Here is a 16,864-nt window from a genome sequence, read left to right as displayed (position 1 = left end):
ATACTTCATTGCATTTGGTGTATGCTACAACTACTTTCATAGGCCAAATCCACTTATACTAATGTGGAATTTTGTAGATTATGTTGCCAACATAAGTTTTATTTTTTCTTATCGGACAATGATTCAGCACGATGAGATCTATCATACATTATTTTGCAGCATTAATCTAATAAAAAACATTCAATGATAAGATAATCATGGAATGAATACAATGAGTCACAACTAATTTGAGAATTCTGAGAATGATAATATTTTGAGAAGACACTAACAAACATCTCAGAACATGACTAAATACCCTTATTAAAATCTAAGTGACACGAACGTATCAATAAGAATTCCAAATAAATCACAGTTCTTGAATCCAAAATCAGTTATGACTTAGTAACTTTGCACAATCTAAATTTGTGACTAATTGATTTCAAAATTATTAATAATGGAATATAATAAAATGAATATCCCACATTAAAAATACTTAAACAAAATAAACTTAAGAATACAAAAAAATGAAAAATAAATAAATAAATAAGCAATTCTTTTGGAAGCTAATCAACTTGAAGTGAAACTGGTGATTTGTAAGTGAATTTTATGGTATGTAAAATGTTAAAGCAACTAGGATTTTTTTAAAAAAAGGTTCAACTCGCATAGATTTAACTTTAATCTCACTGATTCTATACAACAGATGAAATTTCATATATGACTAAAATCATATGAAAAAGAGATCGATTATAAAAGAAACAGACACCTGTGAGTACATAACAGTCTACAAAATTATCCTCTTTTACGATTTACATATGTACAAAAGGAAACACAAATTCTACAAGAACAATTTATAACAGTCCTTCAGCAAATTCATCTTCTTCATCATTCGCAGCAGCAGAAGCAGAAGTACTTGCTTTCTGTGTCGATTCATTTTTCTCAGTTTCAGGTACTAGTAAAGACCTTGCTAGCCTAGCATACTACAAAAGAAACAAGCAATTTAAAAATATTTTATGAAGATGATAAACATTGTAATGCAACAGTTTTAGTTAAAAATCAAAGGGTTTAACATACAATAAAAATATATATGAGAAAAAGAACATAAGAAAGATGATTTATCTAGAATTAAGATGATTAAAATCAGGATCCTGCACTCTATAAAATATATAATAATTTAAAAATATATGGACAAAATAATCCATTAAAAAAATTTAGGATTCAATCACAAATTAGAATAATTATTTTTTTTTTCAATAATGATTCCTTGTACACAACTATTTACATTTTTTTATATTTTGTTTATCTTCAATATCATGCTGTGAAGAAAATTTAAGCAGTATCAGACCAGGCATTAATTTTGAAAATGCTATTTGGTAACGGCATTGTATTATTTACCTTCTCTATTAATTTTATACAGATATCAACCAGTTAGGATATTTTAGGCAGTTATTGAGGATGCCACAACAATTGAATAAAAGTGCATTAATTTTATTTTAAAAGTCAAATACGACAGGAGCAGGTATCATGCCCCAATTGCCATTTATCTATGCAATGGCATGGTTTTTCTCTTATACTAATCACAGCTACTTTTACTGCCTGTTGTTTCTCTTTTTAATCAACAAGTATTTTTTAAAAGTACTTTATCAACTTTATTTAAATCATGCAGAAAATTATACAATTTTTGATATTTCACTTTGTAATAACATTTAAAACATAGAAACATTTGAAAGTATTAAGTATCTCAACTGTCCTTTACATATAAATTGAAGTTCATTTTAGAGTTCAAAAGATCATTTTTTGTGTGTGTTTATGTATTTAATACAACCTTATTTCGTTTTAATTCGATATTTTGTAAATTGTTATAAATCTGTAATATTGCTTTCCTGCCACATTAGTTTTATGATAGGAAAACAAGATTCTTAAAGAGTACCAAATTAATTAATTCAACATTGGAGACAAAAACGAAGGTTCTGGTAAATGTAAGAATTATGTTTCTATCACTTTTTCTTCAGTTGAAATCTAAAGATTCTACTCAAAAGTTCTATGTAACATCACATCTTATCAAAAAAATATATAAATGATGGAGCTTAAAAGAATTTATACCTCTCTGGAGCTTTATTCATGGAGTCTAAAGGCATGCTGTGCATTGCTGATAGAACTATTATTCTTATTTAATTAGTGATTTGCCATCTATTTGTGTTAATTTCTACAAACATTGTTCTTTGTACACATCCTGATTGTGTTTTTGTTGATTGCAATTTGTATTTACTGGATTATTCATGGAATAAAATGTTACTTCAATTACCCAGCTAGTTAGACCACATTCATGATACAACCACCAGGAGATTTTTCATAAGAATATAAACTGAATATATTTCTCATCTTCTTGTATTGATATATTTTTTTTTCCCTTCAACTTTTTCAAAACTATCCTGGAAAAATTTCTTTTTTAAATCGAAATTCCATAAATCTTAACATGGATAAACACTATCGAAATATTTAGGTTTTATAAATTCTTTTGATGATGATTTTTAAGATACAGAAGGAATTATTATATAATATCATGACTAGGAATTAAGTGAAACTTAAGTCACTTTGCTTGACACATGCAATTTGGATTTTCTCAAATACAGTTAGGTATTCTAACTACAGACAGAGCAAACCTTGCATACTGAAAAAAGTGCCACAGAGAAAAGTTAAGATTTTTTTATATATTCTAGATTTCAAACAAAATTTGGTATGTGAATGAGATTTTTAAATGAAGGTTGGTATTGAATATGACAGAATATCGATACATATTAGAGCAAAACAAAAATGATTAGGATGGCCTTTTAGAGATGTCTGTTTAATCTTTTAAACTATTTATACTAAATTTAGTACTATTCCAGAGTAAGCATCTGAGGAAGCAGGATATGTTTTTTTTTATGTAGAAATTTATATAATAAAATTTGAACTTGCAGAGGCAGATGCAAGTTCCTGAGTGCTTTTAACAAACTGTAAATAAACATAAAATTAATTTATGATATTCTCCTGTAAGTAATCATTCCTCAAGCTTTTTAATTTCAACAAATTAATAACAATAAACTTGATAAGTTTCATATGAATCACATAGTTCTAAGGCATGTTAATATTTCAATTTATTTTCAGTTAAATGCCCTCTTTTTTTATATTTGCGTTTTAAAGCATAGTTTTAGTTGCAGACAACTTCTTATAATTTTTGTAAAAATATAGGTAAAATACACATTTTTTTGCAACAAAATAATTGATATGAACAAAGAAACAAAGATTCATATATGAAATCAAATCAGTAATATAAATTATGATTCAAAGTAATAAATAAACCACTGCTAAGCAACCATAGATATGTCTTAAAAACATTTTTTTTTATTATTATAGAGGTTGCATCAAAACTGCACATATGTATCATATGCAGCAAAGTAAATTTAAACTTATAGTCCAAAACATCGGAACATGATAATGCTTTCTGCTTAATTATATAGGACTTGATTGCATGATTTCTTACTTTCTATGCATAAAGTATCATGATATTTACAAAAAAGAATATCAGTGCAGAAACATTATTAATTGAAAAAAACAACATTAAAGTAAAATACCTCAACATCCATGTGCTTAATGAAAGGACTATTGAGTGCTCGGTTGAGTTGCTCAGCATCTCCTTGATCATAGCCTTCTAAAAGATCCATCAAAGTATTGCTCTCATCACGTTCACAATAACTGAAAACATATAATATATTCTCCTTTATTATAAAACCTTTTATGATATAAAATATTAATGCAGAAATTTGTATAAAAATACAGTGCAAAGGAAAAATATAATGTATTTGAAGAAAAAAAGTATTAGCAATAGTGGAGGTCTAGACTAAAAATATCCTCAAGTTATTATTAAGGCTTATTATTAAGAAACGACTCATTAGAAAATGCCATGATACAGTGAGAATAATGAGTGCCGGGTATACAGTGTTTTTTTTTCACCCTCAGTTACCAACAATGGCTAAACAAATATAATTATGCTCAGGGCATGGTATTATTTCTTATATTCAACTTTTTAAAAAAAAGTAATAACACAAGAAGGTTTTGTCTCAAAATACCTTTGCATGCTCCCTTTCAATACCAAGGGGGTATGGGGAAATGAAGATGATTTCCCTAATATTGTATCTTCCTACCCCATTAATATACCGCTTTTAAGGGTAGGGAGACAGATTTTCTTTAAATAGTAATTATTTATACATATTTATGAAAATGTCAAGTTTTTTTTTTATTTCATAATGTAAGCTTTTTCTTAAAGCATAAGCAAATTATAAGAATAATTTTTATTAACTGATGAGAAATCAATGAACATTTATTTGATTTTATAAAGAAGTTCCAAGAAAAAATAAAAATTACTAATGAACAATTTACATTTTAACTTAAACAATTCTATCATATGAAAATCAATGAAAGAAAAATAAGTATATAGATTGGCAATATGAAGACAAACAAATTAAAGCAGAGAATAAAAAATACAAGTAACAGAAACATTAAAAAAACATTTTGAGGCAAAATATGACAGTTGTGAAGATAATAGTATATCACTGATTAGTAGATAATAATGATTTCTACATCTGCTATGCTTTCGAATACTTAACTAGTAATATTTAACTTAGAACACAATAAAAATTGATTAGAGTTTATCATGCTTCTAAATATAATCTTTGAATATCAAATTATTTACAATATTATATTCAAGCCAAAAAGATTTTAATAATAATTAATAAGTTTAATTAAGTATCTAAAACCAACATATGGTAGTAAAATTTAAATTAAAAACTCAAAAATTGTATAATATATTTATGCTTATAAAAACAATTTATAAAAAATATAATAACATTAACAAATTATACAATGTTTAGAATGGTATAATTAAAATTTTTACAAAATTATTACCCTCAATGAACTTTCTCACACAAAGACTTAAATTCTTGGAAAATTTTTATAGTAAGAAACTTAATTAAAATAAACAGTAGTAATGCCATAAAAATTAATATTTCACATTTGATTTATTTTATTTTTTACATATATTTCATTAGTCTTATTTTCCATAATAAAATTATAAAGGAAATATAATTCATACTTATAGCCTTCTTTGAATGCTTTATCAGCAGCAACATAATCCTCTCGCATCAAATGAATTAAGACTTCAGCCACTACTAATCGTCCTACAGCTCTGGTATTTCCTGTTGCCAAATGGAATTCCTGTTCTTTTTTAACCATATTAACAGCTTCATCAAATCTGTTAATATAAAGAAATTAAAAGTTTAAAGTAATTAAATTTAGAGTACAGACTATTCTATAACATATAAACTTTTCAATTATCATGCACGTATTTTTATAAAAGCAATACAATATGAATTATTGATTATTAACTATAAAGCAAAGATATTCACAATTATGGTTTTAAGTCTATTTGCAGGAAATAAATTAAGTTGCTAGCATTGGCATGCATCACAAATTGAGTAACTGTGATTCATTAGTATTGCCAGTTGATCACATATTTTAGTGATTAAAATTAACAGTGCTGGTGACTACCTTTGTCAGTAAGCAAAAATAAATTTATAAATTAAGCCTTTTAATGAATTATATAAAGTAGCAGATCTGCTTAGTTCATAAAAAATTGAGCTATCTGATGCTAAGCTAGCTTTAACAAGTTAAAATGATAACCGAGGAAAGATTTTGCTGATTAACATACAGAAATTCATTTTGATAACATTACTTGATATTGAATAAACTGCAGATACTAAAAACTTATTTGGTTACCATAATTTTCAGTGAATTATAAAGTAATAAAAAATATAACAACAGCTTCCAGGTTGTTAAAATATTTTAAAAAATATATTAAAATTGTTAATGAAACAATTATACATCTGATGCATTTAGCTGTAAAACTGTTAATGTAATTCAATAACTTGATATCTTCTCAAATACCCTGAGCTACCTTAAATTCTTTAAAGAAGAAATTGTTTTTTAATTGTTGACTTTGGGCTTTTAGTAACATAACCATTTGAAATTAATAATTGTTGCCAAATTAATATCATTATCATGCAAAATTTTGAAGTTCCAGAAGAGCTCAAATAGAATAGCTGAAATGCATAGAATAGATCTAATATTTTTGAAAATAAGTAAAAATACCAAAGAATACACTATGTATACATGTACATGTATAGGCACATACCATAATATAAAAGCAATAAATACTAGGGATTATAATTCCCTATTCATAAAAAAAAAGTCACTAAATATGTTCCACAAATATCGCAATTCTAAAATGAAATCTTTCCTTAGTTTCAAATTATATCTCTAAGACAAAACATATTTCAGTAAGAACATAATAATATATGATCTCTTACTAAATATTTCTGCATGTTGCCCACAGCTGAGACAACTAGAGTGAAGTTATTAATCAATATTGAATAATGAGAAAACAAATTTAAAAATAAAAAGTCTCATGAAGTATTAATTTAAATAAAAATATACAAGATTTAACTTCTGCGAATCTCAACTTTACAGAAAATAATTTTCTTCAAAGAACAACAAACAATTAAAACTAATAGAAGTAAATATAAATTCAGATTAATAGAAAAAAAAAAACTAGCAAGGATTTTATAAAAAAATAATTTAATGCAATAATAATAATAATAATTTAAACTATACCTTTTCAGTTTAATGAGAATTTTGGATGCTTTAGCAGCATGTTCTGAAGCTTGAGAAGGTCTATCTTCAATCTAAGATTCGAAAAAGGTATTATTGGAAAAGATAAAGGTATTGATAAGATAGGTGATAGGTATTATTAAAGGAAAAGGTACATATTATTAATATATATGCTCAGTTAAATCTTTGAAATCAGGTTTTCATGATTAAACATAGAAATATAGTGCTTATTCTTTTTTTAATACTTAGAAGTGATTTTTAAAAGGATTTTGATTCAATATATATCAATGAATTAAATTTTAAAGCAACTTATTCCTTATTAATTCCTGAGATGGGTCTATTTCATGCAGAAAGAAACATATAATGTTATACTGCAAATTGCATATTTATCATCTTTTTAATTAGCATAAGAAAAGCAAACAGATGCATGATTTATTTTTTTACCAGAATATTTTTCAGGCTTGATTAAGAAGAAATAAGCTACATATGGATTTCCTTATATTTCTATAAAAAATTAAAATATGTGAGAAAAAAAAATCAAATGATTGTCAACCTTTATTTTAAATTGTTTTCATACATAAACATGTTGTGAAAATTTTTTCAAGAAATAAAGCAAATCATGTTCACAGAAAATTCAAACACTTTGAATATTTATTTTGAAATAAATGGCATTTTGAAAAAATATATAAAATTCATGACTTGAATAAAATCTAGAGCAGTTTATAATCTGTAAATTTATAAAGGTTAGAACTTAAAAAAAAAAAAAAAATCTTTGTAGGTGTGAAAATGGATATTTTGACTAAACTTAAAAGCTTTTTTTTTTTTTTCTGAAGCAATGCTGAATTAAAGTGAACATGATAATATTTCTCTTTAATTTAATTGGGATAATTAGGTTTTAATTTCAATTTATTAAAATCTTCCCTGTTTATATATAAATATATATATATATGACACAGTTTTGTAGATGCATGGAGGAAAAGAAGACAAATTTGAAACTAATTTCAATTTATTTTTGCTTAAGTTTGAATCTTGGGTATTTTTGAATGAAAGGCTTGGGTGTTAGGGATTTTTATCCCTTAACTTATAGTGTGAGAACAAAAGTGTAAGTAATTATTTTTTTTAATGCACATGATTAGAAATAACTTTAAAAAATGCGATTTGGATAAGGAAATTACAGAGAATTTTAGAATAAAGTAACAAACTAAACATAAGATAAAAAAATAGGAAAAAAACATATCATTACACACCTGCACACACGCAAACAAAATAGTATAAAAGGGGAAAAAAAGTAAAATATATATAATGACAGGAATAACAAATAAAGTGAAAACCCAAAAGTAAATTGGAATATAAAAAAATAAAGTGCTTGAAAACAGAGGGAGGGGAAAAATAATAAAGAACATATGAAGTGAATGGAAAAATGCTGCAATTCAAGGAGCACTTTAGAAATAAAATGTAAATCAATATTAAGGTGAAACTAGAACACAAAAAATTGACAAACAATGAATTAATCTGCATTAGGGATGAAGGAAGGTGTAGGGATGGGTGAAGGAATGAAGAATTTATAGCATTTTCTGCAAACAGTACAAGACAAGTGAAATGATATTGTCTTCAGCCTAAATGCTCTATTAAATTATTGCTGTGGAGGTGGAAAAGTGATACAAATATAAGATACAAAATAAAATAAAAAAAAATTTAAAGGAAAGTACACACTTCCTTATATGTTTTAAAGCAATATAAATTGCTGGTTACAAATTTTATTTTTAATTACATTATATTTCCCTTTTAACAGTGATTTACAATTTGTACATACGTAAAATTTTTGAAGAAAAAGGCCTGAAGTTCATTAATGATTTTTATTCTTCATGATTTTAAAGAAATAGTTCAATTTTTACCTTTTGTCAACATTTCTTTTTAAAAATCATGATGAGTACAGTAGAGAAAATTAAGTAGGAAGACAAGAAAGAGAGCGTGGGGAAGTATTTTGAACTTTTATAATTTTTGAAAAGAATTTGCTGAAACAGAATTTTGGTCCAGTGAAAAAATATTAGACCATGCATATCAGAAGTTAAAGTCATATTGAAGCTGGAGTTCAAGTGATTAGGAAATTATTTTTAAAGCATAATTTTTTTTCAAAAGTATCACATATTATTGGCTAAGTTTCAAACATTCGTAAGTTTACATATTTATAAAAATGCAATTTATTTGGATTCTAATAGAAAAAAAAAATCTATTTTAAAATTCTTATATGTCATTTCACCGAATAAGTGCTCCTAGTGGATATTTTAAAAACTTTAATTAGTACTCTAAAGGACATTTTAAAAAGTTATTAGTATTTCCTGAACAGTTTCCATTTTTGACTTGCATGGTTTTGAAACCAAGCCATCAGTATATTATTAATTAGAATATCTTATATTAATAATTTTTATTTGTCACATATACATGTATAGTAAAATATTGCTGTTTAAATTAGTATCATGGCAATGTTTTGGTTTATACAGGAGTTATTTTAGAAGACTCCTGTATTTGCTTTGTAATCAGATCAAATGCCAATGACTACAGTTGGGACACTTCTTCAAACATCCACAAGCACAGTAGCAGAAGGAAATTCAGATTCAATCTACATCATCAAACAAAATAACAGAATTTTGATGGAACTGGGTCATAAATTAACGAATCACCAGAATTAAAGCCATATTATTGCATCTGGCCAAAACAATATTCTTTTAAAGAGAATTTATTTTTCACCAATAACATCAGTTTGCTATTTCTGTATATTTTGTTATTTGGCATAAGAAGTCAACATTATTGTTGGTCTTTAAAAATGACAAAAATTATTATATTATAAATGAAAAGAGTAGAAGCAATAAATGATGTTAAAGTGATAAGGACTACAAACCATGACAACATCCATAGCTTTCTTGTACAATTCAAGAGCCATTTCTGGGCGTTTACTTTCTATCATCCTATAAATATTAGAATTGGTCATCAGAGTTGAAAATACATAATTTCAATGTTTTAATAAAAGAAGGAGAATTACTTAAAGACAATTTGATATATTGTGAAGTGAATATGACTAACACAAATGATACTTTTAAATATAACTAAGTGTAATTTAAAAATTCAATTCAGTTATTTAAGATCAAAATAATATTTCCTATTCAAGTATCGCATATTTTCCTGTGTATGCTTAGAATTTTCTAAAGCAAAACTACAGGTTTGGCTTATACACAGATCTACAAATCTTGCAAAAAACGTTTATATTTGATAATTGGGTATGAGTGATAAATCATTAAATGCAGCACCTTTTATTTTTACAATTCCTATTTTTTTAATTTTAAGAAATTAATTCTAAATGAAATAAGCAATTCTTTTTGTGAAAATGAATTGATTTATTTTTGAAGTTATTTATTATTGTAGCTTTGTTGTGTCAGACATTTAGAAAGAAATGCCAGCAGCCAGCAATGATGTTATTAAAATTTTTTACACATACGATCAACTGTGGTTTGAAATTTATCATACAAAATCTTTGTCTTCCCATTCATCTTTCAAAAAAAAAAAAAAAAAAAAATTAAAATAGCAAGGAAAATATGGCTAACAGAGGCACAATGAATTATATGTAAGCCAGCAAAAGAATGAAAAAAAAAAAAGTTAAATAAGTTACCAAATTTAAATTATGAATGCTGGCACCAGGCATTTTATTTTACAGTGCCTTCATCGGAAAAGTATGACACTTGTTTTAATTACTTGGCAATATTTTCATGCTTATGGTAACAATGCCTGAAAGTTATAGAATTCCCTTTCCTTCCCAAAAGTTTAATTTATATTCAGATATATATGTCAATTGAATTATGGCAATCAATTATTTATAAAAATTGATAAGTTAATAACAAATTTAAAAAAAGATAGATGAATGCTGAAAATGAAGTCAGTGCAGAATTGATTTATACAGAATCAATATAAAATTCTAAACTTTTTCCCTTTAAAAAATATTAATATAGAACATATAATGATAATTGTATGCTTTGTTACATACAGTAGAAAACACTTCAAAGCCAATGAGTTGAAGTAAAAAACATTTAAAATTAAAGATAAAGGAGTTTAAAATACAACTATTTTATAAAAAGTAAACTGAAATTTTATCTAAACTGAAATAAGAATTTTAGATAGTCAGTTACAGTATTTGAAAAAAAAAAAAAAAAAAAAAAAAAACTGACTGTTAGATGATTTGTTAGCTTTTAGAAATGCATTTTTAATTACACATTACTTTCAAGCATAAAATTAAACTGAATGAGATTTCTAAACAAAACCAGATTTTCAATTACTTTGCCCCTTTTTCCAGTGCTAATGCAGCAGTATCAGGAGTTCCATGTTCACGGAATAACTGACATGCTCTCTCAATCATTTGCACAGCAGTATGGTAATCATCCATTTCTTTGTAAATCATAGCTGCTTGTTCATAATTTCTACAAAACCAAAATTAATTTTATTAGATTCTTGGTTGATCATTATTAAAAGAAAATGTAATGAATAAAAATACATAATGATTTTAAATAATACTTACTTAGCAGCAGAGAAAAGTCTTTATAAACAGTTAAGATAATAACTACATAATGAATATATATAGAATAATCAATAACAATAAATATTAATATTCAAAAATTGAATTTCAATAAAATCATAAATATCAAATGCAACTGAATACACCAATGCTAAAGCATTGCAGTTAACGAATCAGTAAGTAAGTTAGTAATAGTCTAATACATAAATTACATACATTAAGATACATTCTCTATCAAACTATGATATCTAATAAGTAATGGTTATTTCAAAAGCACGCAATTTATTATGTACATTTAGATTTCATTAAATTTACTACTTTTGCAAGATCTATTCATGAATAAAGTAAAACAAGATAAAAATAGTACTTTACAGTAAATTTTTTTCTGAACCTACTGTTCATCACTACAGGAATTTGAAGTGTTAAAAAGAATTCAAACCATCTTTCTTATAATATATAGAGGATCTATTAAGAAAAGGTGGAACTATCTAAAGGATTTATGGAACTAAAAATCAAATGAAAGTTTGAAAATCTTTTCTTGAAATAATTATTAATGTTATTTGATTTTAATTTTTTACTAATAAAAAAGTTTTTAATTCTAATATAAATCTTTTGAATTTAAACAATTACTAAAAGATAATTATTGTACTACTTATTAATTAGATAGTGCAATAATGATGTTTACAATCAATAAGTAGTAGTACAATAATAAGTAGTAGATAATGATTTTTTATATCTCTTGAATATTAATTAAAATGTTGGAATCAAATCATTGTATTTCAGAAGAGATATTTTAAAATAAAGAACAAAAATGTAAGTAAAATTAATTTCAGTAAGATACCTCAAAATTAAAACCAATGAATAAATTCCTAAATATATCCAGGAATTTTATAGTAAATTTTTGGCTTTTTTAAGGCAATATGTCAAAACCGGTGTTTAATTTTTAAAAAAAGGAGCAAAAGAAATCAAATATAAAGATTTCACTTCATATCAACAAATATTTTTTTTCTTTTCCATTTATAATTATGTAGGTTTATTTTTCATATAAAGTTAAGAAAAAAAAATTCTGTAAATTATGTTCTTTTATTTAATTTTCTGTAATTGTACAAGCAAAAGATGATCAATCATCTTATGCTGACATTTTACATGAATTTTTGAAAGCACATGGGAAAAATAATTTATAATCATTTACAATTATTACAATAAAAAACTAACAAATTAAAACATTTTACATAAAAATATTTTTTTATTGATACTAAAATGGATTACTAAAACAAATATTTATAGTATAAGAAAATGCATAAAATAGAATGAAATGCAATTTTTTTCGAAAGGATACGAGTTATTTTTTGTATAGCAATCTGCAGCTTTCAATAAACAATCTTTACATTGTCCTAGTACTTTGGCAGCTTTAAAACATGTAGCTATGAGAGATGTAAAACCATAAATTATAAATAAAAATGATTATGCATAATCTTTTATATTTTGCATCATATTTTTGATTTGCATTTTCCTAGAAAACACAAATTTATTAATATTTAACCTTTATCAATATATTAGCCTCAAACTCATAAAAACAGATTGAATCACAATCATACATCTTTACTATAAATAAACTAAAAAAAAAGGGATGAAAATAATGCAATTAGAAATCTGAGAAATTCATTATATGCAAGAATTTCATGAAAGAAAATTTTTGCATCAATGAGTTTACCTGCTTTAGAATACTCTAAGGCTGCACTATCATAATCAGGCTTCCATTTCAAGAAAGAAGTCTTCAAACTATAATATAAAAATTTTTTTTTTTCAGAACAAAGGAAAAAAAATAATCATATATATATATATATATATATTATCATATAAAAAATCATAAATAAAAATATATCTAGTTAGAGATTAAAATAAGGAAATTAAAGAGAGATAAACATAAAGAGTAAAATTTTCAATTCATAAAAGTCAAACTATTAAGAAAAAAATTATTCCAGAATACATTTTCCAGCAATTAAATAAAATAATAAAGCATTTCTGTTGAATTTCATATCAAATTACTACATACATATGAAGAAAAAAAAATGATGATGATTTCTTCTTGAAGAGTATATATATATATATATTTGCTTATAAGTCTTTTCACTATTGTTAAAAATTATTCAAATTCTATTTAAAGATATCCTTTTCTGTAGTATTATGATGCAATTTAACATTTAATAAATTTTTTTATAACACAATGAAATCATGAACATCAAGTTTTCACAGTCATGTGTATTTAAAGGAATAATCAACATCTTACAGGTAGAAAATAAATATATTGTAGCACATAGTATAAGAAAATAGAGTTATATGACATATCTAGTAACATTTATTTATCATGGAACTCTAAAATTGATTTCATTGCTTTTCACAAAAAATAATTATTGTTTCTCATTCTAACATAAAAGGATACAAAGTTTTAGAAAGGCAATGCCTTCATGTTAAAATTAAAGATCAGTTTAGAAAGATCAGAAATATAACAAGCTTATAAAAAAAAATCACAAGAAACAATAAATGAGCAGTTTTATATTATATAAAAATCTTGCATCTTATAGATTGAAGTCAGTTTATTCTGCACTGCAGAAATAAAATTTTTAACCAATTACAATTAATGGCTAATAAAACTTTCCATTTAAAAAATATCTAATGCTTTTTAATTAAATACTATTAAAACAAACAATATACTATTGGGAATAAAACCTTAGGAAATGTGATGTAATCAATAATCTACTGATATGATTGAAGCATCAAGAATAAGCAGTTAAATTCAAAAACAATATTTCATAATTTTATATTCACAATAAATTATTTTCTGAATGAAATATAATATAATAAAAACGTGCAGTATCTATAATTAATAAAGAGTAGTCCACTAGGTAAAGTATTTCAAACAATATTTCATTTCAAATGCAACAGCAACAGACTGATTTTATTTATATGATAGCTAAATATTAAACGAAAGAAATATATATATAAAAAAACTTTATAACATATAATTCTTAATAACCAGCCACATTAATCGGCACAGATGATTAAAAAGGAAGACTAAAAGTAACTATAAATTTAATTCAATAAACTGGAATTTGGCATCAATGGACTTGTTTTAAATTTTATTTATATCTACTTCTTTATACATTTAAAACCAAATTAACGAAACTGAGTGTATTCTTTTAATCCTTAGAAGCATATAATATCAAGAAATCTAAAATAACGAATTAATAAACAATTGTTTACTATTTTTCTGCTTGGGCAATGCATTCATTGCCTTCACAAACTTTCTTCTCGGCAGACATGATTTCAAGTTTATCGCCTACTAAACGTAGTTTTTACACAATAATGTAAATAAAAAATATGCATTACAACAATAACATTGTCATCATACAATCACTGACGATTCGATATCAAACCGAAACAGAGATGCAACGGTTAGCAGCTAATAATATAACCGCAAGAAATTTCTATGATGGCCAAATGGGATTCTGATGGGGACGGGCGGTTGGATGGAAGATAATATTTTCTTTTGGGATTATTCTTGTTGTTATTTTAGCTTATTTTATCCGTTTTGAAGTATTTCTGCGTTTTGATATTTTCAATTAAATCTTGATGAGACATTTTTTCAATAAAAAAGATATTCTACCACATTGTCGTAAGGTGTGTTCTGGGCTCCTTAGCTGAGACAATAAACTTTTGCAGTGTCTGCTGTCTAGTACAGAAATAGCACTTTTCTATTTTATTACTTTTATCAAATTAGGATGTGTTATTTAATAGTTCAATGGAATAATGAGAAAAAGAAATTCGAAATAATGAAGGTATGAGCTCTAGTTATGTAACAGAATTAGGCCTTGATAACGTACAAATTCGCACAATAAATCAGGATGCCCACGTATCATTATTCTAATTATACTTTAAATTTTTAATTTGCCATCCAATTTAAAAAAGATCCTACCAGGACAAAAGAGTTTAATTTTAAAAAAACTCTGAATAAATAATGATAAATAAATAAACGTATCTAAATGCAAAATAATATAAAAACAAATACAATCGATTAATTCCCAAGACATGAACATTTTGAAAAGCAACAATGTTTGAATCCGTTTTGAAAAGTTTCGTCAATTCTGTGAATTTTTCGAGAAGCATTTTGACTGGTTTGAATCTGTTTCATTTCAAAAATATTATCTGAGGAATAAAGATGTAAGCGGTAATGAAGTAAGTCCACTTTTTTACAATTATTTTCATTTCTAGTTTTGATAGTGGTTAATAATTAATTTAAAAATGGTTGACATAAATATAATAAGGTATTTATAATATGTTTGAAAGTTTTGAAATGATTGCATTTCATGTAATTGTTAAATGCAAAATAATTGACTTTATTTTATGGGGAGGGGAACGAATGATTTCTTTGTAAGAGATATACCTCTCCAAATATCCTTATGCTTAAAATATGAAGAATTTATTTATAAAATAGAATAAAATAATTGATTTTTATAAATATTTTAATTTGAAGAGATATATTATCGGAGAATAAGATGTATCTATGTAATTCTTTATGAAGTATTATTATATTTAAAGAAGTAATTATACATACAAATAAAAACTGTCATCATTATCTTTTATTATTTATATTAATCCGGCAAATGATCAGATAAATATGCAAAACAAACATTATTAAATGCTAAACTATATGTGAATTACATTTGTTTATATTAATTTATGTAATATATTAAAAGTATGTTTGAAAAAAAACATCCAGTTATAAAATATAAAAAATCTAAATCTCATGTTGTAACGACTTTTTCCTTATTTTCTCGCTTAAACCCTTAACAGATTTTTTTTTTTTTAAACTATCTAATAGGACGAACCTTCTGTTCCGAGGGATGTTAAAAAAAGTGTAATAATTGGAGAGGTTCGATAATGATGACGGACCTTTTTTATATTTTAAAGAATTTATTGTTTCTCCGCTTTCGGGAGTTGGTTTGAGCCTTGCCTTTCGGCGATGCTGCTTCGTCGATGATGTTACAAAGACTGATCGTTTTTTACATATACCGCTAGAGGGCGTTACAAGTGAGAGGCGGGCAACATGCTTACGTAACATACTCCCGCCTTGAAATTGCACAATTTCAATATTCAGACACTATATGAATTTCACACATAACAATAAATTCGACAGAATTGTTACAAAAAATGAATAAATGTAAAAACAAATTTAAAAAATACTGAAATAATTCTTAAATATAAATTTACACAAAATAGTACTGAAATAATTCTTATATATACACATTTATACAAATGAGTTAAAGTCTCTATATATTATTTACAATCATATACACATATAAATCCAATTAATTTTTTGGAAGTAAACATATTTGACTAATACCTCTTTTAATAACACCATTCGAAACTCTTATTACAACAACTCTGACTAAACCATCAGAACCTTTTATTAATTCTTGAATTCTACCCAGTCTCCATTTATATGGAGGCAAATCTGGATCTTTGATTACAACCATATCATTAAGATTTACATTATTCTTAGCAAACTGCCATTTGTTTCTAAAATGTAAATTATTCAAATAATCACGTTTCCAATTTTTC

The 16,864-nt window shown here is 25.2% G+C and overlaps 1 protein-coding gene across 1 annotated transcript; it reads right to left on the bottom strand.

Annotated features, from left to right (window-relative positions):
• Nucleotides 1–637: 637 nt before the first annotated feature.
• LOC129975854 (gamma-soluble NSF attachment protein-like) lies at nt 638–14,689 on the bottom strand. Its single transcript, XM_056089102.1, has 10 exons — nt 14,507–14,689; nt 12,957–13,024; nt 12,582–12,666; nt 11,246–11,263; nt 11,007–11,147; nt 9,581–9,647; nt 6,685–6,755; nt 5,108–5,266; nt 3,591–3,711; nt 638–956 (listed from the first exon to the last, which is right to left on the bottom strand). The coding sequence occupies exons 1-10, from the start codon at nt 14,563–14,565 to the stop codon at nt 828–830; spliced, it is 918 nt and encodes a 305-aa protein (XP_055945077.1). The 5' UTR covers nt 14,566–14,689; the 3' UTR covers nt 638–827.
• Between the last annotated feature and the right edge of the window lie 2,175 nt (nt 14,690–16,864).

This window comes from Argiope bruennichi, chromosome 7, assembly GCF_947563725.1.
Source record: "Argiope bruennichi chromosome 7, qqArgBrue1.1, whole genome shotgun sequence".
In the NCBI taxonomy this organism is placed as follows: Eukaryota; Metazoa; Arthropoda; class Arachnida; order Araneae; family Araneidae; genus Argiope; species Argiope bruennichi.
This window is presented reverse-complemented; position numbering and strand designations above follow the sequence as displayed.